This window comes from Dryobates pubescens, chromosome 1, assembly GCF_014839835.1.
Source record: "Dryobates pubescens isolate bDryPub1 chromosome 1, bDryPub1.pri, whole genome shotgun sequence".
Taxonomy (NCBI): domain Eukaryota; kingdom Metazoa; phylum Chordata; class Aves; order Piciformes; family Picidae; genus Dryobates; species Dryobates pubescens.
In genome coordinates, this window is record NC_071612.1 from 45,205,922 (window position 1) to 45,231,586 (window position 25,665).

General features: G+C 49.1%; 1 protein-coding gene across 9 annotated transcripts in view; it reads right to left on the bottom strand.

Annotated features, from left to right (window-relative positions):
* Window positions 1–25,665, bottom strand: part of EPHA5 (EPH receptor A5) — a 218,403-nt gene that overhangs the window by 21,860 nt on the left and 170,878 nt on the right. For 6 of the 9 annotated variants that reach the window (XM_054164854.1, XM_054164841.1, XM_054164822.1 and 3 more), the window contains 6 exons: window positions 22,043–22,111; window positions 14,405–14,472; window positions 11,746–11,871; window positions 10,465–10,650; window positions 6,064–6,125; window positions 4,233–4,442 (listed from right to left, as the gene is read on the bottom strand). In XM_054164854.1, the coding sequence (XP_054020829.1) occupies window positions 4,233–4,442; window positions 6,064–6,125; window positions 10,465–10,650; window positions 11,746–11,871; window positions 14,405–14,472; window positions 22,043–22,111 (721 nt within the window). The remainder of the gene's footprint in view (window positions 1–4,232; window positions 4,443–6,063; window positions 6,126–10,464; window positions 10,651–11,745; window positions 11,872–14,404; window positions 14,473–22,042; window positions 22,112–25,665) is intronic. The other 3 variants (XM_054164860.1, XM_054164834.1, XM_054164827.1) reach the window with 1 other exon arrangement.

Below are 25,665 nucleotides of genomic sequence, written 5' to 3' on the forward strand. Positions count from 1 at the left end.
GAGAAGTGGTTGACACACTGGAGGGAAGTGGACTTGGAGAGGATTGAGAGCTGGGCCCATGAATTCCATCAAGGCCAAGTGCAAGGTCCTGCACCTGGATCAGAGCTATCCCAAGCACAAATCCAGGCTTGATGAGGAGTGGCTCGAGAGCAATCTGGAGGAGAAGGACTTGGGGGTGTCAGTTGGTGTCAAACTCACCATGAGCCAGCAATGGTCACTGGCAGCCCAGGAGGCAGCCCTGTGTTGGGCTGCATCCAAAGCAGTGAGAGCAGCAGGGCAGGGAGGGGATTCTGCCCCTCTGCTCTGCTGAGACCCCACCTGCAGCAGTGTCCAGTTCTGGTGCCCACAAGAAGCACAAGAAGGACATGTAGCTGAGTCTGGACTGGAGTGGGTCCAGAGGAGGCCACAAAAAGCATCAGTGTGTGTTCTTCAAACAGCTAAGTTTGCTCAGAGCCCCATCTAACTTGACCTGGAATGTTTCCAGGGATTGGGCATATACCACCTCTCTGGGCAACCTGTGCCAGGGTCTCACCACCATGGAAATGAGAACAAACCATCACCCTTAAGGGCACATAAGGACGTGACTGTTTGAAAGGGCTTGTGATGATAGGATGAGGGGAAGTGGTTCGAAACTGGAGCAGGGGAGATTTAGGTTGGACATCAGGAGGAAGCTCAGCACAATGGGACTGGTGAAATACACATTATTTGAGGCCCCCAGCCCTGGAGACATTCAAGATCAGACTGGATGTGTCCCTGGGCAGCCTGCTCTAGTTGGAGGTGTCCCTGCTGCCTGCAGGAGGTTGGACAAGATGACCTCTGAGGGTCCCTTCCAACTCAGTGCAATCTGTGAAGCTGTGAATGTGTGGATTTTCAGTCTGGAAAGAGACGTTGGATTCTGAAGTAAATCTGGTTGACAGCACAGGGGCCCTTTCCACATTAGCTCAGCCCATAAGCATTTGTAGGCTGCCTACTAATTGGCTGTCCTGAAGGTTTATCGCTGGAATGCTGGGGCATGTGTAGGATCAACATCTCAATTACGTGGCAGGGATTGGTAAGGGAATACATTTCCTGCATCCTGGAGAGCCAGCGGGGGAGGCACAGACAGCTCTGCAGCTGAGGAAGGCTTTGATCTGAGGAGGGGCTCATGCAAATTGCTGCAAAAGTAATGCTCCTTTCTTGTTCCTTTTACACTGAATGCAGTCCTGATTATGGATTCACAGAATGGTTTGGGTTGGAAGGGACCTTCAAAATCATCCAGTTCCACCCCCCACAACATGGGCAGGAGGGACCTTTCACTAGACCAGGTTGCTTAATGCCTCAGCCAACTTGGTCCTGAACACCTTCAGGGAGGGGGCATCCACAGCCTCCCTGGGCAACCTGTTCCAGTGTCTCACTACCTTCACTCTCAAGAATTTCTTCCTAATCTCCAGTCTCAATCTTCCCTCTTCCAGCTCAAAGCCATTGCCTCTCATCCTGTCACTCCAAGCCCTTGTCAAAAGTCCATCGCCAGCTTTCCTGTAGTCCTCTTCAGGCACTGGAAGGTTGCTCTAAGGTCTCCCTAGAGCCTTCTCTTCTCCAGGCTGAACAGCCCAAACACTCTCAGCCTGTCCTATGGGGGTAGGTTCTCCACCTCTCTGATCCTTTTTGTGGCCTCCTCTGGACCTGCTTCAGCAGCTCCATGTCCTTCCTGTGCTGGGGGCACCAGAACTGGATACAGTGCTGCAGGTGGGGTCTCCACAGAGCAGAGCAGACTGGGCTGCCAGTGACCATTGCTGGCTCATGGTGAGTTTGTCATCAGCTGACACCCCCATGTCCTTCTCCTCCAGACTGCTCTCGAGCGACTCCTTGCCCAGCCTGGCTTGGGATAGCACTGACCCAGGTGCAAGACCTCACATTTGGCCTTGTTGAATTTCATGAGGTTGGCCTGGGCCCAGCTCTCATTCCTCTCCAAGTCCCTCCTCACCCAGCCTATAGATCCTGCAGAGAGCTCTGCAGAGCAGGCACATAAATCTGGGGGTGTAAGCACCATCCTGCTTGGCTTCTGCTGTGGGACTGGAAACGATGCCACAGCTGTCAAATGTGCTTTGCTGTCCTGCTTCTTCCTTTCCCCTCTTTTCTACCATTTCAGAAATTAAACTTCAGACCAGCTCTGAGAAGGAAGAGGGGAGGGAAAAGGGAGTTTGGATGAAGGAATACTTTTCTCACTGGCTTCAAAGAGTTGTCTCCCTTGATTTGTATCAGAATACATTTCCCTGTGATGTCCCTTTCCTCTCAGCACTGAGCTAAATATTGGAAGGTCTCCCTTAGTGCCCCCTGACAGTGTTTGTTATGGGGGAAAAGGCAGCATTTGGAACTCATTTTCAAAGCAAAGTGGAAAAGGTGCCATCTCCCAGGAATTATTTCTTCACAGGCTTATCAGCACATGCCTTAAGTGAGGAGCCAGATCCTCAGCAGTGCCAATTAGGAGATAGCAGTCTGCTGCAGCAGGGATGGCCAAGAGCCCTCCAGCCAGCAGGGTGGTTCTGCTCCGGCTGTGTGCCGAGTCCCATCACAGGGCTGTGACTGCCAAGAGCTGAAAGGGCCTTCCCAGACCTCCACAGGAACTGGGAAGGCAACCCAGAGAGCTCCTGTTACCAGTAAAACAATGCTCTTGGACAAACACACTAACAGGACACGTCGAGGCATGCCAATCACTGTCATGAAGAGTGAAGGCACTCTTTGAGCCTGTGCTGCCGAGTAGGGCTCCTGCCCAGCTGTTCTCCACAGTGCTGGGGTCATGCTGGGCATGAAGGCTGACTCCAAGGAATGGACCAAGGATGGAAAGGGGCAGAGCACTGAGGCTGGAGCTGCTCTTTCTCAGGCTGGTGGAAATTACTTTCAACAGTGTCATTTGCAAGGGGCACTACACACTTACCCATGGTTTAAAGGGGTCCAAGTGTCCAGAAGACCGTGGCTTAGATCTCTGCATGGGTGCATAAACAAAGGTGAGAGGAAAAGGGCTTAAGCTGTGCCAGGAGCCATTTAGAATGGACATTAGGTAAAACTTCGCTGCAATAGTGGTCAAGCATTGGAATAGGCTGGCCAGGGAGGTGGTGGAACCACCATCCTTGGAGGTGCTCAAGAAGCATGTGGATGTGGCACTTCAGGATATAGTTTAATGGTTATGGTAACTGGGTTATGGTTAGACTCCATGATCTTACAGGTCTTTTCCAACCTTAATGATTCTGTGATTCCATGATTCTAAGATTCTATGATTCTCTTTCCTCCCTTTGGTTTAATCTAAAAGGACAGAATAGATAGAGTTTGGAGTGTGGCACCTTTGCCAAGTTTGCTATTTTGGCTCAAGTGTCCGAAATGAACTTGGTTTGAGAGCAGCCCTGAAGACTTGGGGGTGTTGGTTGATGAGAAGCTCACCATGAGCCAGCAGTGCCCCTCAGGCAGCCATGGGCCGGAGTGCATCAAGAGGAGTGTGGCCAGCAGGGCAAGAGAGGGGATTCAGCCCCTTTGCTCTGTTCTGCTGAGACTTCAATACTGCATCCAGCTCTGGTGTCCCCAGCAGAAGGACACAGAGCTGTTGGAGTGAGTCCAGAGGGGGTCACAAAGATGATCCAAGGGCTGGAGCACCTCTGCTGGAGAAGAGAAGACTCTGGGGAGAACTTAGAGCTGCCTGCCACTACCTGAAGGGATTCTACAGGAAGGCTGCAGAGGGACTTTTCCTCATGGTGTCTAGAGACAGGACAAGAGGGAATGGTTTGAAGCTGAGGGAGAATAGGGTTAGACTGGATCTTAGGAAGAAGTTCTTCTGTACAAGGGTGGTGAGACCCTGGAACAGGTTTCCCAGGGAGGTTGGAGATGCCTCCTCCCTGGAGGTGTTCAAAACCAGGTTGGATGAAGCCTTGAACAGCCAAGTCTAGTTGACAGGCTCCCTGCTCACAGCAGAGGGGGGGGGAAGTAGGTGATCTCTGAGGCCCTTTCCAACCTGAGCCATGTTATGATTCTATGATTCTCTGAACACAGAAGTTGCTAGTTAAATTCAGTCTTATTTGGCCACCCACACCCCAAACCACCACTGGCAAAATGAATGTGACAATGGCTAACTGCTAACTCCCCTTGTGCAATGTTTATTGGTTCTGGACTTGCAGAAGTCTCTTTGCTAGGGAGTCTGAATACCCAAATGTAGGAGGGAATATGGATTTCTCGAGCTCAGTCAGATCAGCAAGCTCAGAACTCACCCTGGTTGTGTAGGCCGCTTCGGGGTCATCTTCTAGCACTCTGGAGAGGCCAAAGTCTGACACCTTGCAGACTAAGTTGCTGTTGATGAGGATATTCCTGGCAGCCAGGTCCCTGTGCACGTAGCCCATGTCAGACAGGTACTTCATTCCCGACGCAATGCCTCGCAGCATCCCCACCAGCTGGATGACCGTGAACTGTCCGTCGTTCTTCTGCGGAGGGAAGCAGGCATTTCATCAGCAGGGACTCAGCACCAGCAGCACTGCCTCTGCAGGAATCCAAGTGCAAAGGCAAGTCTCCAGGTAAGGAAACTAGGGACATTAATCATTCATTACCCTCCTGCTCTGGCTGTGAAGCTTTGCAAAGTTTCGCTGCTTAGATGAGGATCTCAAGAGAGAAGGCTAAGGAAATACGCTACTGGAGATCAAGGAGTGAGCTGTGTTCTACTGGTGACTGAGCTATGTGCCTGGGGCTCAACACCTGGAGGCATCTCTATAAAGAGATTGGGGTGGGATGGCTCTGAGTCACCTAACTGCATGGCACCAAGTTGCGTAGAAATCATTGATTCATAGAATGGTTTATATTGGAAGGGACCTTCAAGATCATCCAGTTCCAACTCCCCTGCCATGGGCAGGGACACCTTTCACTAGACCAAGCTGCTCAAGGCCTCATCCAACCTGGTCTTGAACACCTCCCACAAGGGGACATCCACAACCTCCCTGAGCAACCTGTTCCAGCATCTCACCACGCCCACTGGAAAGAATTTCCCCCTAAACCCTTCCTGCAGGGGTCTACATGTCAATATTTGGTAGCAGAGGTTCTCCATGCTGCCATACTGCATTAGTGTGATCAGCAGGACCAGGGAAATGACTGTGCCCCTGTACTCAGCGCTGGTGATGTCACACCCTGAGACCTGGCCTCACTACAATAAGGGCATTGAGATGCTGGAGCAGGTCCATAGAAGGGCAACAAATCTGGTGAAGGGTCTGGAGAACAGGGATAGTGAGCAGCAGCTGAGGGAACTGGGGGTGTTTAGTCTGGAGAAGAGGAGGCTGAGAGGAGACCTCACTGGTCTCCACAGCTCCCTGAAAGGAGGTTGCAGTGAGGTGGGGTTTGGTCTCTTCTCCCTAGCATCAGCTGATCAGAGAAGAAATCAACTGAAATTATGCCAAGGGAGGTTTAGGCTGCATATTGGAATAAACTTCTTGGCTGAAAGGGTTCTCAAAGCCTGGAACAGGCTGCCCAGGGAGATGGTTGAACTCCCCCATCCCTGAAGGTGTTTCAAAGAGGCAGAGATGTGGTGCTGAGGGCCATGGTCTAGCACCAGCCTTGGTAGAGTTAGAGAATGGTTGGACTGGATGATCTGAAAGGTCTTTCTCAACCAAAGTGATTCTATGGTTCTATGATTTCTAACCACTTCCCTTATTCTCCCTTCACTTAGGTTTCCTGGAAAGACTCTGACAAGTCTGCTGTTTGCCATGATCAATGTGGGTATGCTCTTGAGACACACCAGAGTTTGCAGGTTCAGTTAATCATTTTCATGCTCCAGATTGCCTTCTAAAAGAACCATCATCCTCTCCAATTTATTCTTATCTCTTTGTACCAGTGCACGCACCAGGTCCTGCTCAGTGCACACACCAGGTCCTGCTCAGTGCATGCACCAGGTCCCTCATGACACTGTATAAACACAGATCAGACAGCTGAGCTACTCCTGCCTCCAGACAGCATCAACAGCTGGAGCAGAACCCAGCAACCATTTTTATTGACGTTAAGCATGTGCAAAGAACTCCAAAGTGTAACCAAGGTCCTCTGGCAGAGGGGTCTGAGTGTTACCTTTAAAAATGTATCCAGAGAGCCATTCTCCATGTACTCAGTCACTATCATTACTGGTTTGCCTGGAAGAGGAAAAGTGTACAAGTTTGTTAGCAATTTACATCAAACCCATGAGCAATAAACAAGTCTTTTCATACTGCATCTGAATGGCAAGAGGCAGCCCTGGAAGAGGACACGTACTCCAAGATGCTGCTGTACCAGAAGATGACCATGGGGTTTGCCAAAATAGACAGAGGGGAATTGAGGAGGAGGAGATGAAACAGTAAGCCTGTATTATGGGCAGTGTTCCAAGCCTGAGAGTGTTTAGGTGATGTTTGAGGAAGAGATTGCAAGTTGAACCCAGGCAACCTCTCTGCTCTGTTAAGACCTCATCTGGAGTGCTGTGTCCAGCTCTGGAGCCTTCAACACAGGGAGGACATGGACCTTATGGAGTGGGTCCAGAGGAGGGCCATGAAAATGATCAGGGGGTTGGAGCACCTCTAATATGAGGACAGGTTGAGGGAGCTGGGGTTGTTCAGCTTGGAGAGGAGAAAGCTCTGGGAAGGCCTAATAGCAGCCTTCCAGTACCTGAAGGGGGCTACAAGAAGGTTGCAAAGGGATTGCTCCCAAAAGCCTGCAGTGACAAGATGAGGAGCAATGTTTTGAAATGACAGAAGAGGAGATTTAGATTGAATGTTAGGAATGAGTTCTGCACCATGAGGGTGGTGGAGTACTGGAACAGGTTGCCCAGGGAAATTGTGGATGCCCCCCTCCCTGTAGGTGTTCAAGTCCAGGCTGGAAAAGCCTTGAGCAATGTGGTTTAGTGGAAAGTGTCCCTGTCCATGGCAAGGTGGTTGGAACTAGATGATCTTCTAGGTCCCTTCCAACCTAAACCATTCTATGAGCCTATGAATTTACAAACAGGAGAAACTGAGGTGATCTGAAATATATGCCTCAGTGGTAGCCATCAAACCCAAGACCAGGAAAGGATGGGATCACAGAATCACAGAATCACCAAGGTTGGAAGAGATCTCAAAGATCATCAAGTCCAACCTGTCACCACAGACCTCATGGCTAAACCATGGCACCAAGTGCCACGTCCAATCCCCTCTTGAACACCTCCAGGGATGGTGACTCCACCACCTCCCTGGGCAGCACATTCCAATGGCCAATAACTCTCTCAGTGAAGAACTTTCTCCTCACCTCGAGATTACGTCCCTTGTAATTCAAGTAATCCCATGAGACTACTCCTGTAAGAACATATGGAAGGAAGAAAAGGAGTTGTTCAGCCTGGAGAAAAGGAGGCTGATGGGAGACCTTCTCACTCTCTACAAGAGAGTACCTAGTACCAGGTGATAAGAGGAAAGGAAATGTGCTCAAGTTGCACGAGGGGAGATTTAGTTTGGACATTAGAAAGAAATTCTTAACTTAAGGGTTCTCAAAGACTGAAACAGGATGCCCAGAGAGGTGACTGAACCCCTCATCCCTGGAGGTGCTTCAAAGAGAGGCAGAGATGTGGTGCTGAGAGCCATATCACAGTACAAAGGTATGTTAAATGTGGGATGAGCATGAGGTGGAAATCCAAAAAACATTCTCAGGAGAAGACCTGGTCTCCTATTGTTGACAGGGATAATCATGGGTTTTTTTTTTCCAAATACATTTGATTAATTTTCATGCCTGACTCATTTTGGTGGTAATTATATGGAGTTTTTGGTGGGGTTTTAGATCTAATTTCTCGCTAGCTTGCCACAGTGACACAGCAATAATTAACGCGGTGCGCTCCAGCCCTTGCAAATTCAATCAAATCTTAGAACAACATGCAAATTATTCTTTATTTAAAGCAATTTCCATGAGCTGGCACCAAGCACCGACAGAAGAGGAGCTGTCAATTATTTGTGAGGGGCACTATCAACGTCTTTTGTAGACAGGATCGACGAGAGCTGCCACGTGGTGGAACACGCATGTGGAGGTAACTGCTCCTCAGCTTGGCACATGTTCTGCCATTTAGATTGATCTTCATCTGCCCACTTTCCCCTTATTTTAACTATTCACCTAATTTACTGCTTAATTGCCTATATAACGAAGATAATTGTAAACTTGCCAATCAAAACACTGATTGCTGTGCAGACACTACCTTTGCAGTGAGAGGGACCTGCACTGCTCCTGCACTTAAAGTATCGTAGCTACCACCGGGGCCAAAGCTTGCCACAAGCGTTGCTTTTGATAGGAGACATGCACCTTGGGGACAGGAAATACAGCACTGAGCCCTAAAGAAAATAATGAGCCCTATCTTTAAGGATGACAGCCATCTGTTTGCACACAACATGGGCTGTATGCAGGAGAAAGGAGTTCAGGTAATATCAATATAGGTTAGCAAACACAGAATCATAGAACTGTTTGGCTTGGAAAACACTTCCAAGATCATTGAGTCTAACCATCAACCCACCACCACCACAGCCATTAAACCATGTTCCCAAGTGCCTTGGCCACATGGTTCTTGAACACCTCCAAGGATGGTGACTCCACCACCTCCCTGGGCAGCTTGTTCCAATGCCTGACCACTCTTGTAGGAAAAAATCTTTCCTAATCTCCAACCTAACCCTCCCCTGGCATGTCAGTGGATAGGCAGGGAAAGGAAATCCCAGGTATATCTCTTTTTTCCTTTTATTTTTTTTTTGCTAATACCCACTAAACCTCCTCTGTAGCACAGGGCCCCTTATCTCTGACACTTCAAGGCAGTGCTGCAGCAAGACTGGCATCTCATTATGCCACCACTGTGGGGAACCCCCTTCAGAGTCCTGCTTTTCATTGCGGGAGGGGAGGGAAAATGAGGGAAGATGTCCCTGCCCATGGCAGAGAGTTTAGATGATCCTTGACATCCCTTCCAACCCAAACCATTCTGTGATTCTGTGAAAAGCAAACCAGATTTCTGGCACTTGTGTTTCATTATCCAGCTGCTGCAGGCTGGCAGCCATTGTGAAATAAATTAGCCCCCTATCCAAGAACATGGAAATAAAGACACCAATAGAGCAGCTTTCAGCAAAGTAAATTAAAAGGAAACCTTAGGTCTTCTGAAGCACTGGGTTGATTCTCCCTGTCAGCAGGGCTTCCTCCTGCTGGTATCACAGGGCCATAAAACATGTGTAGGTGTCATTCATATCAATGTGCCAATGCAACATGCATGCTTATCAGTGCAACCAAGGGGGATGTGACAGCCTTGGGGGTCTGGCAATAGGAGAAGGAAAAAAAGCTCCTTTCACTGAAGGGGCTCTCAAAGCCTGGAACAGGCTGCCCAGGGAGGTAGTTGAATCTCCATCCCTGGAGGTGTTTCAAAGAGGCAGAGATGTGGTGCTGAGGGCCATGGCCTAGCACCAGCCTTTGCAGAGTTAGAGAATGGTCGGACTGGATGATCTGGAAGGGCTTTTCCAGCCAAAAACTATCTTATGAGTCTATGAAGACAGGAGTGTCCTTACCTTTGTAAAGCAGAAATAGCCAAGGGCTTGTCTGAACAGGGACAATGAAGACAATTAATCTAAATTAACTGAGGTGTGCCTTTGAAGTAGGGTAGTTAAATGATATGAAGCCCCAGTGCGGATCTTCTCCTTCAGAATTAAAAATGGCCTAATTGAATTTAGCTTAATTTACTTCCAAAGTAGAATTATGATTCAGCAAGCACATTTTGCCCTAAAGATGTGAAACTACAGGAGGTTGGTGACTAAAACACTGAAGAGAAGAAGCTAAACAAGACTTCAAGACAGCAGCAGAGTTTGGGAGTCATAAAGGTTGTTTCATAGAATGGTTTGGGTTGGAAGGAACCTTGAAGATAATCCAGTTCCAAACCCCTGCCATGGGCAGGGGCACCTCCCATTAGACCAGGTTGCTAAAGGCCTCTTCCAACTTGGCCTTGAACACCTCCAGGAAGGAGGCATCCACAGCCTTCCTGAGCAAACTCTTCCAGTACCTCATCACCCTCACTGGGAAGAATTCCTTCCTAATCTCCAGTCTAAATCTCACCTCTCCCAGCTCAAAGCCACTGCCTCTTGTCCTGTCACTACAAGCCTTTGTAAATTATCCCTTGCCAGCTTTCTTGTAGGCCCCCTTCAGGTACTGGAAGGCGGCTCCAAGGTCTCCCTGGAGCTTTCTCTTCTCCATGCTGAACACCCCCAACTCTCATAGTCTGAGCCCCAGCTGGAGATATTCAAGGTGAGACTCGACAGGGCAACCTGATCTAGTTGAGGATGCCCCTTCTTACTGCAGAGGAAGTTGGACTAGATGACTTTTGGGGGTTCCTTCCAACCCAGACCACTCTATGATTCTGTAACTCTCAGCATGAACATCTCATGGTCTCATTCCCCAAGTCTTCCTCCCCTAACCAATTCTCCCATCATCCAAGGTCAGAAGTCCACAGCAGCTTGTACTTACTTTTTGTGACAACACCTTCCAGGTGGATGATGTTGGGGTGGTCAAACTGCCCCATGATGCTTGCCTCTCCCAAGAAATCTCTCCTCTGTTTCTCTGTGTAGCCCACCTTCAGGGTTTTGATAGCCACAGGGAACTCACGCTTCCCCTGCAGCTTCAGCCGCCCGCTGCAGACCTCTCCAAATTCACCTGCAGAGAAAAATGAGACAGCAGAAGATGACAGCACCTCAAAAGCACACATTGCACATAGTCACCTACAGAGTGCAGCCCAGACCCTAGACATAGGTGACCAAAAGCACACAGGGCTGTCCCACACTCATGCATGGGGAAAGTTGAACATCACAAGATCAGACTTGATGTGACCCTGGGCAGCCTGATCTAGGTGGAGGCACCCCAGCTGACCACAGGGGGGTTGGACAAGATGACCTTTAAGGGTTCATTCCAACCCAATGCAATCTGTGAACCATCTCAAGCAACCAGCCTACAACAAGCTAAGCAATTCCTAAGCACAAGAAAAGTAGGAGGAAAAGTGTAATTTTCCCAGATTCAAAGAGCTCTCCTCTAGATTCCATAGGACTGCTTACTCATTTCACGTTTTTGTCTACTGGAAGAATGAGTTCTGGCACATCACCTACAAGGCTGCAGAGAGGCTGTTTCCAAAGGCCTGCAGTGACAGGATGAGGGGCAGAGGTTTGAAATGAGGGAAGAGCAGATTTAGATTAGATGTTAGGAACAAGTTCTGCACTATGAGTGTACTGGAACACTTCAGCAGGGTGCCAGGGAGGTAGTTTAGGCCCCATCCTTGGAGATATTCAAGGTGAGGCTGGACGAGGCTCTGAACAACCTGATCTGGTGGAGTATGCTCCTTGTGACTGCAGGGATATTGGACTGCATGATCTTTGGAGGTGCCTTCCAATCCCAACCATCCTGTGATTCTAGGATGATATAATTTAGACTGGATATTAGAAAGGAATTCTTGACAGTGAGGGTGGTGAGACACTGGAACAGGTTGCCCAGGGAGGTTGTGGATTCCCCCTCCCTGGAGGTGTTCAAGGCCAGGCTGGACAAGGCTTTGGGCAACCTGGTCTAGGGGAAGGTGTCCCTGCCCATGGCAGCAGGGTTGGAACTGGATGATCTTCAATGTTGCTTCCAACCTAAACCATTCCATGAATCTATGACTTGCACAGTTCTATCCCTTGAAGGTTACCTAACAGCACAAACATTGCACAGCCCTGAAGTGTTAGGAAAGCCAACACCCCATGCTGATGCGCTGCATTTCCATACCAGCTCCAATAACTCTCTCAATGGTGATGCATGACGCTTCAATCTCCTTCGCAAACTCGTGGACAGCTTGGTTAGGGTCCTCATAGGTGTGGGGATCGATATAAGTCCTCACTCCTGGCAGCTTAACTGCAAACACAAATGAAGACAGTTACAGGCAGGCGGCATGAGAGAAGATGGGCAGCACACGCTCCTATCCCTTGCACTCCACTTTGCTGGGAAACACAGCAGCAGGGAAAGCCAGTCTGGTGGGAACAAACGAGGAGTGTTCTTGGGCAGTGATGTTTAGTTTCTGTGACACCAGTCATTGTATTCAGGAAAGCAAACAAGGAAACTGAAAACCCTCTTGGTGCTACCTTATGGGCCGGGCCAGGGTCTTGTTTCTCTTCAACATCAGGAGAAACTTCTTCACAGGGAGGGTGCTGGAGCCCTGGAGCAGGCTGCCCAGAGAGGCTGTGGAGTCTCCTTCTCTGGAGACTTTCAGGACCCCTCTGGATGTGTTCCTATGTGACCTGCCCTGGGTCATCCTGCTCTGGCAGGGGGAGTTGAACTAGATGATCCTTGGAAGTCCCTTCCAACCCCTACCATTCAGTGAGTGATTACAGGTTGTGCAAAAGGATTTCTTTCCAGATCTGGAAAGGGTACAGCAGGAGGCAAAGCACAAAAAGCCAAATGTTAAAAGAATAGTTTACAAGTCAAGCTGGATGGGCAGGGGGAAGGAGGGTGATGGAGAGCTGCAACAAATTATACCCTAGCAGTCCTGCATCAGATAATCACTCAGCCACATTATTGCAGAACCAGCGACTGAGATGTAAATGAACTCTGGGGAGACTTCAGGGCTACATTTCAGTATCTGAATGGGACCTACTGGAAGGCTGGGGAGGGACTGTTTAGAAGGGCCTGTGGTGATAGGATGAGGGGTAATGGTTTGAAACTGGAGCAGGGGAGATTTAGGTTGGACATCAGGAGGAAGCTCTTTACAATGAGAGTGATGAAATACTGCAACAGGTTACCCAGGGATGTGATTGAGGCCCCATCCCTGGAGACATCCAAGATCAGACTGAATATATCCCTGGTCAGCCTGCTCTAGTTAGAGGTGTCCCTGCTGAGTGCAGAGGGGTTGGACAAGATGCCCTTTGAGGCTCCCTTCCAATCTGATGCAATACATGAACCTTTGGAGTACAAAGCCTGTGGGTTGTATCAGTGGAAATATATAACACTAGGCTTTGCCTCCAGGACTTGAGAGAGGAAAAAGTATTTTCATTATCCCTGTTCTAAGTTTGTTTTGACAATGATTAAGGCTACTCCCAGCAAGAACTGCTCATCAGTCTAACGAGACAGGGACATTACAATGTCTCTTAATTGATTTGCTTCCTGCTGCCTTCATTACACTGCAGTAATGGAAATTTCAGTGTCACTGAAGATGTGTTTGCTTTCTCCACCCCTTTCCATCCTGGACTGGATTAGCAATAGTGCAACTAGCAGAACCAGGGAAGTGATTGTCCCCCTACACTCAGCACTGGGGAGGTCACAACTTGAGTCCTGGGGTCAGTTGTGGGGCCCTCACTATAAGAACATTGAGGTGCTGGAGCAGGTCCAGAGAAGGGTAATGAAGCTGGTGAAGTGTCTGGAGAACAGGGCTGTTAAGGAGCAGCTGAGGGAACTGGGGTTGTTTAGTCTGGAGAAGAGGAGCCTGAGGGGAAACCTTATTGCTCTCTACAACTCCCTGAAAGGAGGTTGAAGTCAGGGCAGTTTTGGTCCCATCTCCCTAGGAACAAGTGAAGAAGGAGAGGAAATGGCCTCAAATTGCACCAGGTAAGGTTCAGGTTGGATCTTAGAAGAAGCTTCTTGACTGGAAGGGTTCTCAAAAGTCTGGCACAGGCTGCCCAGAGAGGTGGTTGAATCCCTGTCCCTTCAGGTGTTTCAGAGAGGTAGAGATGTGATGCTGAGGGCCTTGGTAGAGTTAGAGAGTAGTTGGACTAGATGATTTTAAAAGTCTTTTCCAACCACAACCATTTCATTATTCAAAAGGCACCTGACTGCTACCCATCCCCAGATCTCACAGCACTTAATGAAGGCAGGCTTTTCAATCAGTGGCTCTGGATGTACTGGAAGACTGGTAGTGACCATAAGATGGATTTTCTAGCACCCTTGCAGAGGGTTTTTTTGTCTGTGAGGGCATTAACACAACATTTCTGAAAGCTTCCTGAGGAGCATTCCTCACACTTCTGCAGAGATATCCAAGACAAAGAGCAGCTGTGAGCTCGGTCCGCAAAGCTGGCTGGAGTGGAGCAAGGATTTCCAATGTGTATTCTGGACAGGAAAACACAGAGTCTTTGTGGCCATCCAGGCAAAATTGATGGCACTTTGGGTCACACAGCAAAGCAGAGGGACAGAACCCAATGGCTCACTAGAGAGATCTGCTCCAAGCATATAGGTGTGGAGAGCTGCTGACAAAGGAGGGCTGGTCCAAGGCTCAGTTCTCCATAGGGCTTAGAGCAGGGGCAGCTGGACACTTTTGAATGACAGAACAAGCAATTTTTTGGGAATTAGCAGCAAAGCAACACACATTTATTTATTTATGTATTCAACCTCCTCTCAGTTGTGTTTCTCATTACCACAGGGAGCCAAAACCACCCCAACATGCTGGATCTTTACTCACTGTGGCCATTATGAAAATGCATCTTTTCTTCTTCTGGATCTTGCTTAGCCTTGCTATAGCCACATCGCCTGGAACAAGAGAAAATCCAGAACGGTGTTTGTGTCTCTGCTGGGGCAGAAGCCCTGCTCTTCCCTTCCAGTCACACACAGCCCCAGAGCAGCCACGAAGCCACCCTCTCCAGTGGCTCTGTCGCTGCTGTCCCAGTTTTAGCTCATCAAACCACTTGCAATTTCCATAAGGGGATTTGGGGCCTAAGGCCCAACTGAGTTGCAATTGGTCTTGTGCCACCAAATCCCACAGATGCTGCTCAACAACTCCACTCTCCCACAGAGCTAATTCAGCAGTCACTAAGAACAAAAAAATTAAAGCAAGGACAGGAAGGATGATGGAAGGGGAATGGGATGGAGCATTGGAAAGGCAGAAGCAAGGCCTCTTGGGCCACAGAGCTTTTGCAGGCACTGTTGTATGGGTTGCATGCTCCCCTTCTTCCACTGGGCATTTGCACAGGACTTTACATTTGGATACTTTAGAAACAGTCTTGGGTAAGCACCAGGCCACACCTTGAGTCCTGGGTTCAGTTTTGGGGCCCTCACTACAAGACAGAGCTCTAGGGGCTGGAGCGGGTCCTGAGAAGGGCCAGGAAGATGGTGGTGGGTCTGGAGAACAAGGCTGGTGAGGAGCAGATGAGGGAACTGGGTTTGTTTAGCCTGGAGAAGAGGAGCCTGAGGTGGGGAGAGACAACATTGGTCTCTACGGCTTCTTGAAAGGAGGTTGGAGCCAGGTGAGGGTTGATCTCTTCTCCCTAGTATCAGGTGATAGAAGGAGAAAAGGGCCTGAAAATGTGCCAGGGGAGGTTCAAGTCAGAGATTAGGAAAAATTTCTTTGCTGCAAGAGTGGCCAGGCATTGGAACAGGCTGCCCAGGGATCAGGGCACCATCCCTGGTCACCAGCCCTGGAGGTGTTCAAGAAATCATGTTGTAGACATGGCACTATGGGACATGGTTTAATGGCCATGGTAGTGCTGGACAGCTGGACTTGATGATCATAGAGGTCTTTTCCAACCCTAATGATTCCATGACTTACACATTACACACATGCAAAATAATGGCTTATAAGACCCCCAAACCTGCTGCCTTCAAGGGTCTCTTCTGTGCATTCCTGGCTCTGGTGGGGTTTCCTGCACACCTTCTGTCTTTACACAAGGGAGCTAGCTTAACTGCAATCCCCTCTGCTCAGCAGCCACAGACTTCAAGAATCCTTCTGAAGCCTAACATGGAATTGCAACCACAGAGGTGGGAGTTACATCTGCCCCAGGGCATCTTCCCACTAGTCTTGGGCTGCTCTTCCCTGACTCCTCTCTCATTCTTGTCTCTGTTTTTCTAGGTGATTCCTCCTTGGAGGTGTTTAAGGCCAGGTTGGATGAGGCCTTGAGCAACCTGATCTAGTGGAAGGTGTCCCTGCCCATGGCAGGAGGTTGGAACTAGATGATCTTGAAGATCCCTTCCAACCTTCCATTAACTAGCTGATCCAGAGGCACTTCTGAGTCCAGCTTCCCTTACACGATGATGTAAGAAGCAGCAGGGTGACTGCACAGGCAAAGAAAACCGCTATGTTCACACACAGACACATGGAAAAATATGGGGTGAGGTATGCAGGAGGCACATGTATATGTCAGTCTGTCCAAGGGGCCTCCAGAATAGCTGGAGAGGGACTTTTTACAAAGTCATGGAGTGACGGGACGAGAGGCAATGGCTTCAAACTGGAAGGAGCTTGATTGAGATTAGACCTTTGGAAGAAATTCTTCACCATGAAGGTGGTAAGGCACAGGAACAGGTTGTGCAGAGAAGTTGTGGAGTCTCCAAGCCTGGAAGTGTTCAGAGCCAGGTTGGACAGGGCCTTGAACAACATGGTCTAGTAGGAGGTGTGGGTTAGAACTAGATGATCTTTAAGGCCCCTTCTAACCCAAGCCATTCTGATTCTACAACAGTCTACAATAAGTGGATACAGGAACTGGCTCACCCTTCAAGCTAACTGCATGGACTTGAGACAGAGAGACACTGCTTGGTAGAGTGCAAACACTGCAAGAGACACTTGCAAGGCAGCCAGTGCACAGCGGGATCAGCAGCCAGCACACCTCAAAGAAAGCCCTGGGTTGCCAAGAAGCCACTAAAAGCTGAGAAACTTGGGAGTCTTCTCTTTTCCTTGCCCACGACCTTTGAGATGGGGGTGGGGTGAGCACTCCAGTCTCACTCGCAGCAAGGCGCAGCGCACAATTAGCAGAAACAAAACTGCAGTTAGGAGGAGGCACTAACAGGCATCTGCATGAAACATGCCCTCAGCGTGAAGTCCTATTAGAGGGAACTGCTGTCTGCCTGCATGCAAGGGGCCAAGCAGCCTTTTGGCTAGAGGATTTTGGCATTCAGATTGTGAAACACTCACGAGCACAAACAAATGCCCCAATGCAATGGGGTGGACACTCTGCTGCAGAGCTGGCCACCAGAGGGGTGAGGAGGGGAAGAGCAAAGAAGAGCTCCCAGGGCTGCTGTGAGGAAGGGGAACAGGAATGGAAGCTTACCTTGGGGAGAAGGTGTGACCTGTGCCAAGAGGAGAGGAGGAAAAAAAGCAGACTGCAAAGGTTGTGCAAGTGCAGGAGAATGGACCAAGACAAGGTGCAGAAGACAAGGTGGGGAGGGTTGACAGGCAGTGTTGGGGGACAAGCAGGGAGATAAATGGGTTGCACTTAATAAACAGCCAGGTTGTCCATTCAGGGCTTGATAGCAACAACAACTAAGCTGGGACCACCACACCTCAAATGTGAAACGCACAAAGGTGGCAGCAAGGTGCCCAAAGACATGGCTCAGTTATCTGCCTGTTTCTTGCTTTGCTCTAGCAGCACAGTAACCCCCCCCACCCCCGCCACCGAGATGAGATCCTGCCTAATTCACTCAAACACTAAGCACTGTGTACACAGAAAGCTTGAGAGAAAGATTCTTTGCAAGGCACATTTTTGGTGTTCACCATATTTGGGGGAAAATGGATCCTTCTCTTTCTTTATCACACTGCCCTCCCGCCCCCTGGTAGGTATATCAGATAGAGGTATGAGCACCAGCACCAGTTTCCACTTCTGGCAGTTCCATGGTGGTTTTTTCTGCTGGAAGTTGTCCAAAGACACAGCAGTTTTCTGCAGCAGTCATTGTCTGGGCTTGAGGCACAGAGAGGTTTGAATTCATCCTTCTGCCAAAGGCAGGCACACTCAAGGGGCCCATGCAAACCCTTTGGCACCAGCTGTCACCCCTCTCTCAAACGTGCTAACCACATGCAGCACCACCTCACATCAGCAGACAACACCAGGATCTGGGACCCCAAAGCATCATTAAACCAAGCCTAGATGAGACAAGCCACAGTGAAATGACAGCTAGTGGGCTTCAGCTGTCAAGCCACAGGTGGTGTCAGCAGCAAAGCTTGCTGTGAATCCTTGCCTGTTGCAACCAGTTGTGCCCTTTGCACATTTACTGCCTTAAGGTGCCCAGAGAAACCAGCCACATACACAATGACTTGAACCAAACCACACTTCTTCCTTTCTTGATCTTCTGGTGCTTCAACACACACAAGCAGTTCTTTCTCCTTTCTTCCCAAACTACACTTAAAGAGCAGGTCCAGAGGAGGGCCACAAAAATGATCAGAGGGTTGAAGCACCTCTCCTACAAAGACAGAGTTGGGGCTGTTCAGACTGCAGAAGAAAAGGCTCCAGGGAGTCCTTAGAACAGCCTTCCAGTACTTGAAGGGGACCTACAGGAGAGCTGGAAAGGGACTGTTTAGAATGGGTTGTAGGGAGAGGATGAAGGGCAATGGTTTCAAACTGGAGCATTAAAGATTGAGGATGGACATCAGGAAGAAGTTCTTTACCATGAAGGTGGTGGAGCACTGCAAGAGGCTGCCCAGGGAGATGGTGGAGGCCCCATCCCTGGAGACATTCAAGGTCAGGCTTGATAGGGCTCTGAGCAGCCTGATCTAGTTGGGGATGTCCCTGTTTATTGCAGGGGTGTTGGACAAGAGGACCTCTAGAGGTCCCTTCCAACCCAGCGCATCCTATGATTCTCTTCTATATCCCACAATAATCTGCAATTCCAGGTTAACAGCCCTGACTCAATACAGAAACCTTCCTGGCAGATACAATGATCTAAATATTGTGGCTTTGCAAGACATCTTGAAAGAAATAGCTCCCACTGCTTTGTGAAATCATCCAGTTCTGTCAGTGCATTTGCTCTTTATATTTGGTGGAAAAGCTGTGAGTCAGAAGCCTCCTGATGGAAGAGTTCTCCTCCAGTCCATTGTCATTTCACAAGCCATAGATTTCCCCTCTCTTTTCTGTATCATCAACAGCATAAATATCCTGATGTTCACTTCATCTCCCACTGAGCTGGAGACACTCAGCCAGTGAGTTAATTCAGCAACGGAACACCTGAATCTCAACTCATTTACTCCTGGTATGGATTAGTCCCACTTTCTCCCTTGTGAGAAAAGGCTGAGGGAGCTGGGGATCTTTAGTTTGGAGCAGAGGGGTGACCTCATTCATGTTTATAAAGATGTGAAGAGCAGTATTGGGAGGATGGAGCCAGGCTCTGCTCAGTGATGTCCAATCATAGGACAAGGGACAATATGCGCAAGCTGGAGCAGAAAAGGTTCCACATGAACACAAAGACAAACTTTTTGCACTGTGAGGGTGACAGAGCCCTGGAGCAGGCTGCCCAGAGAGGTTGTAGAGTCTCCTTCTCTGAAGATATTCAAAATCCACCTGAATGTGCTCCTGTGTGACCTGCCCTGGGTGCTCCCACTCTAGCAGGGAGGTTGGACTGGATGATCTCTGGAGGTCCCTTCCAACCCCTACCATTCTGTGACTCTGTATCTAGAAGGCAGTTCTCTTCCTTGCACACCTCTTCCAACAGAAGAATCAAGAGAAGGGAAAAAATAGATGCCATTAAACACTCTTAAGGCATCATGTCTTATTTAACAACTACTTGCAGATTGGCAGGCAGCTGGTAAAATATTGATGGGGCAGATTATAAAAGTGAAGTTGTAAAATGATCCCTATATAGCTTTATAAAATATACAAAGGACAGGTGGGAAGATGAAGAATCCAGCTGGGAAAGAGATGTGGGCTGCCTGGCATGGCAGAAAGCAATTCATGAAGAAAAACCCTTCAGAAAATGAGGCAAAAGAAGCAGCTCACTCCCCATGGGCCATGGAGATCTTCGTGGCTGACCCTGTACCTTGCAGTGCCCTTGGTGGGTGGGGTGTGGTCTCTTGGCCACACAAGGCATCCCCAAAACCCACAGAGTGCCCAAGAGAAGGAGTTTTCATCTCCCTAATTGAGGCCACCACTCTGGTCACAACCTAGGCAGGACACAGTTGGGGGACTTACAACACAGGAGAGACATGGACCTGCTGGAGTGGGTCCAGAGGAGGCCACAAAGATGATCAGAGGGCTGGAAAACCTATCCTATGAAGACAGGCTGAAGGAAGTGGGGCTGTTCAGCCTGGAGAAGAGAAGGCTCCAGGGAGACCTTAGATTCTTCTGTCTGCTCTCCAAACCTTATAACCGAGAGAAAGAGATCAAAAGAGATGTAAAAGTTCTTGAGACCAGAAGCTAAGATCTCCAGCTCAGTGAGAGATACACTAGACAGCTGGCCCCAGAGGAAGCAGGGCAGCTTTCCTTACAAGGGTTGCAGGCTCACTGTCTTCTCAGATGCTTTCCCAGTCTCTTGCTGTCCCACTCCACATGGTGTGACCTTGCCTTTGACCTCTGATGAATTTGGACACCTTACAAAGGAAGTTTCCCAGTTCCATTGGAGGTATTTTTAGCCTTTAGTCTTTCCCTGCCTTGGCTCTGCATGGTTCCCTGCTTTCCTAAACAACCTCCAGAACAATTAAAAATAATTTAAACAAGAAAGCATTTCCCCCTCCTGCAGGAAGCTCCCTCTCAAGTGATCTCCATAAATCTCTCTAAAGAGCTTGTCGTGCCTTCCCACAGCACAGCTGATGGTGTCCATGCTTCAAAGTCAGTTTTCTCACATCCCCCTCCCTGCTTGCTGCCCCATTTGTCTCTCACAGTTCAGGAGGACACTTGCAGAGGGTGTTTGCCAGATCAGCCAAGTTTACCCTATGCACCTCTCATCTCCGTAGCCATCCAGTCCATCCCCTGCCTCCTCTGAGAAGCATTTTCTATTGTTGCCACTCTCTGCTTGGGAGCCTGGCTGAGGATATTTGAAGAATGACTCCCAGTAAGGGACTACTTGTGCACTGGTGGCACAGGCAGAACAGAAGCACCAGGAAGCTTTCTTTTAGTGCACTCATTGATGAACTGATGGCTCACAGGAATGACCACACATACCTGAAGAACATCCTGCAGCCCAACACTTTGCTTTTAAGGACTCTAAAGTCACCAAAATGGATATATTCAAGGTCAGGCTGGATAAGGCTCTGTGCAACCTGATCTGCTGGAGGATGTCCCTGCTGACTGCAGGGGGTTGCACTGGATGACCTTTGGAGGTCCCTTCCAACCTAAACCATTCTAGGATTCTACAAAAATCAATCTTAAAATGCTCCAGCAGGAAGAAAACCAAAAGCCTTCTCCTTTAGGGCCTTTGGGCTTCTATCAGAGCAAAAATCCAGCACTAGAGGACCCCAAAGCGGTCAATCTTGGTGACTGCTCCTGTCTCACAGCCAGGAACTGCACCGTGGCCTAGCTGCCACTATGCAAGACCTCAGCATCCCTCAAATAACATTGCAAAGGAGTTTCACACCTTGTGCCAGGCTATGCCTCAAAACCTTCCCAGTTTAACAACAACATCTCAGTGCTCCAAGAGTCTCAAGCAGCCATCTGAACAGGGTGGTGATTTCATGAGTCTCCTAGGAGCCCTAGGAAGATCTTTGTCTGCACATATTACAGCTGAACCACCTTCCCTTCCAGCAGCAACTCAGCTGGTGTCCAGTCAACCCAACAGACATGAGAATGACCCTTCCTTAGGTGAGCTAGAAAGAGAGGGGAGTGCACCAGAGAGCAGTAACTGGTGAGGCAACCCAGGCGGTGGCAGAATAGGGCAGCATGCAGCATGGCTGTACAGCTCTTGAGGCCCACAGAGATATGTCCACTGCTGGTGGAGCATATCATTGGCAATCAGCATGGTGTCATTGCCTGGTGTGTCACACATGGGGATGTATGGCGATGACACAGCTCATTTCACTGACATGCAGCTCACATGCCACCAGACACCCTGCCACTCACAGGTCCTTCCTTGGGACAAATGCCCTCTCCCAGCCCCTTTTGGAGACGAGAAACAGAGTCTGATGTTCAGCACACTTGATGTTTTGACACCGTGACATGGCTGGGGTGGTGTCTGCATGGATCACTGCACAGCACGGCGGGGCTGGGTTTTGCCCCTGGGACTCCTGCTTTTGCTGGAGACGAACTCTGCTTTGGGTCATGCTATCTCCCCGTGTTGAGATAGACAAGCTTGGAGGAGAGGTCAGATGAGAAAACAATCTCCAAGCCAAGCAGGGGAGGGGGAGGCAGACTGTGCACAGAAAACATGGAGGAAGGACACAAAAATAGGTGCCAGCACAGGTGGGAACACTGACCATGTAAGGCTCGGATAGGCAACAGCACGCAGAGAAGAAGAAACCCACCCACAGCCATGATCGCAGCAACTGAAAAGTAGAACAAAAAGGCCCAGGATAAGGAATAATCCCACTGCCCTGGCAAGGTGCAAGCACATTTCAACATTTTTATATCCACTTCTTCCTTCTTACTTATTTCTTACTCCTAAAGCCGGGTTGGCTGAGGTCTTGAGCAACCTGGTGTAGTAGAAGGTGTCCCTGCCCATGGCAGGGGGGTTAGGACCAGATGATCTTCAAGGTCCCTTCCAACCCAAACCATTCTGTGATTCTATGAATCTACTGTAATTATTTTCTTGTACCTTATCACCCTGAGCTGCAAGAATTTCATGGCATGTGCTACCTTTGGAGATGTTCAAGGCCAGGTTGGATGAGATGTTGAGCAGCCTGGTCCAGTGGAAGGTGTCTCTGCCCATGGCAGGATGGTTAGAACTAGATGATCTTCCAACCTAAACCTTTCTATGAATCTATAAAAAAGCACCCTGGGGAGAGCATACAGATCCTGGTCCTGCAAAGCAATCAACCATGTTGCACCAGGGGAGGTTTAGGTTGGGCATTAAAAGAAACTTCTTGACTGAAAGGGCTCTCAACAGGGAGGCGGTTGAATCCCCATCCCTTGAGGAGTTTCAGAGTTGCAGAGATGTGGTGCTGAGGGCCATGGTTTAGCACCAGCTTTGGCAGAGTTTGATAACAGTTTGTGTGTGGTACAGTTACAATTTCCTTTCAATCAAAATAAAAGCACTGGCTGAAGGCAAGCCAGGCCTTTGCAGACCCTTGTGCATGTATCCAACTCCCCCATCTGTTTCTGGGTCTCCTTGTGTCAGTGAAGCCCTGCACATTCAGTGCACATCTGCAGAAGCAGGACTTCAGGAGTCATGGGAGAATATTCAGCCTAAATGAATTCAAAGTGTGGCACTGAGTGTCTGCACAGCTCACTGTGAAGGCTGCAGAGGTTTGAAATGAGGGAAGAGCAGATTTAGATTGGATGTTAGGAAGATGCTCTGCACCATGAGGATGCTGAGACACTGCAACAGGTTTCCCAGGGAGGTGGTTGAGGCTCCATCCCTGGAGACAATCATGGTCAGGCTCTGAGAAACCTGATCTGGTGGAGGATGACTGAAGGGGATTTGGACTGGATGGGCTTTGGAGGCCCCTTCCAACCCAACCTATTCTATGATTAGTCTAATCAGGGAAGGGGTTCACCTGCAATGAGTTTGCAACCCAAAGCTGGCTGTGCCTCAGTAACCACCCTTCCTCCTTGTCAGAGAACTTACATGGACAATTTTAATGTTATCAAACCTGCAGCTTAAGTCACCCTGAAAAAGAACACAGTGCAGAAGAAACAACAGGGAAGAACTTCAGGACCATCTAGAAGGGGCCCACCAATGCAGACATACTCCAGTTAAAGTCAGCTTCAGATCTCACTCATCATTTCTTCTCAAATCATCATAATCTGTCATCCTTACCAACAAAAATAATAATAAAACAGCCTATTTAGAGAAAATTAACATTCTGCAACTGCACTGCCTGAAATTCTTGATGTGAAATAACTTCAGGCATGCAATGATCTCCAGAATTACAGCTTGGATTATGTGCTTACTTAAATTAGAACCCATGAAGAATGTCTCCATAAGCTCCTTTCCCACCAGCAAAACAACTTGCTAACACTTGCTAAACACTGATGCCAATTTTTCTTTATGTTCTTTTAACATAATTAACAATATTTTGTGTTTTCATCATGTCCCATTTGGTGCAGTCCAACTGAAGCAGCTCAGCCTTCACTAAGCCTCTGCTTTGTACTCCCCAGAGCTCAGTGCAGGGGCCAGTTCTCTTTCAGGTCTTTAGCAATGCTCTGCGTGAGGGGATTGAGGCACCCTCAGTGATATTGCAGGTGACACTAAGCTGGGTGGCTATGTCAATCTGCTGGAGGGTAGGAAGGCTCTGCAGAGTGATCTGGACAGGCTGGATCAATGGACCAAGGCCACTGGGATGAATAGAACAGAATAGAATAGACCAGATCAGGTTGGAAGAGACCTTCAAGAACATCGTGTCCAACCTATCATCCAACACCACCTAATCAACTAAACCATGCAACCAAGCACCTTATCAAGTCTCCTCCTAAACACCTCCAGTGATGGTGACTCCAGAACCTCCCCGGGCAGCCCATTCCAATGGGCAATCACTCTCTCTATGAAGAACTTCTTCCTAACATCCAGTCTGAACCTCCCCTGGTGCAGCTTGAGACTGTGTCCTCTTGTTCTGGTGCTGGTTGTCTGGGAGAAGAGACAAGCCCCTACCTGTCTACAACCTCCCTTCAGGTAGCTGTAGAGAGCAATAAGGTCTCCCCTGAGCCTCCTCTTCTCCAGACTAAGCAACCCCAGCTCCCTAAGCCTCTCCTCATAGGGCTTGTGCTCCAAACCCCTCCCCTGCTTTGTTGCCCTTCTCTGGACTCGTTCCAGCAAGTCAACATCTTTCCTAAACTGAGGGGCCCAGAACTGGACACAGGACTCAAGGTGTGGCCTAACCAGTGCAGTGTACAGGGGCAGAATGACCTCCCTGCTCCTGCTGGCCACACTGTTCCTGATACAGGCCAGCATGTCACTGGCCCTCTTGGCCACCCTGGCACACTGCAGGCTCATGTTCAGCCTACTATCCACCAGTACCCCCAGGTCCCTCTCTGCCTGGCCGCTCTCCAGCAACTCTGACCCCAGCCTGTAGTGCTGCATGAGTTGTTCCTGTCTTCTCAGGGGCTCTCTTCCCCAGTGCTGCAGGCACTCATCCCAACAATCCCAAGCTATTCTGCAGTGTACAGGGGCAGAATGACCTCCCTGCTCCTGCTGGCCACACTGAGATACAAGACCAAGTACTGGGTCATGCACTTGGGTTACAACAACCCCATGAATGATCCAGGCTTGGGACAGAGCAGCTGCAAAGCTGCTCAGTAATGGAGGACCTGGAGGACTTTCAGCAGCTGGCTGAAGATGAGCCAGGGTGTGCCCAGGTGGCCAAGAAGAACGTGAGCATCCTGGCCTGGATCAGTGATGCCCCTGCACTCAGCACTGGTGAGGCCATACCTTGAGTCCTAGGTTCAGTTTTGGGCTCCTCACTACAAAAAGGACATTGAGGGACTGGAGCAGGTCCAGAGAAGGGCAGCGAAGCTGGTGAATAGGGCTGATGAGGAGAAGCTGAGGGAACTAGGGCTGTTTAGTCTGGGGAACAGGAGCCTGAGGGTAGAGAGCGATGAGGTCTCCAAATGCCTAAGAGGAAGTTGGAGTGTTAGGAGAGGAAATGGCCTCAAGTTGCACTAGGAGAGGTTTAGATTGGCTATGAGAAGAAGCTTCTTAACTGAAAAGGTTCTCAAAGACTGGAACAGGCTGTGCACAAAGGTGACTGAATCACCATCCCTTGAGATGTTTCAGTGAGGCAGAGATGTAGTGCTGAGGGCCATGGTTTAGCATCAGACCTGGCAGAGTTAGAGAATGGTTGGACTGGATGATCTCAAAGCTCTTTTCCAAATAAAATGATTCTATAATTCTACCAATTCAATTTAATCTTGGAGGTCCAAACCCCAAAAGCACAGAAAGGGA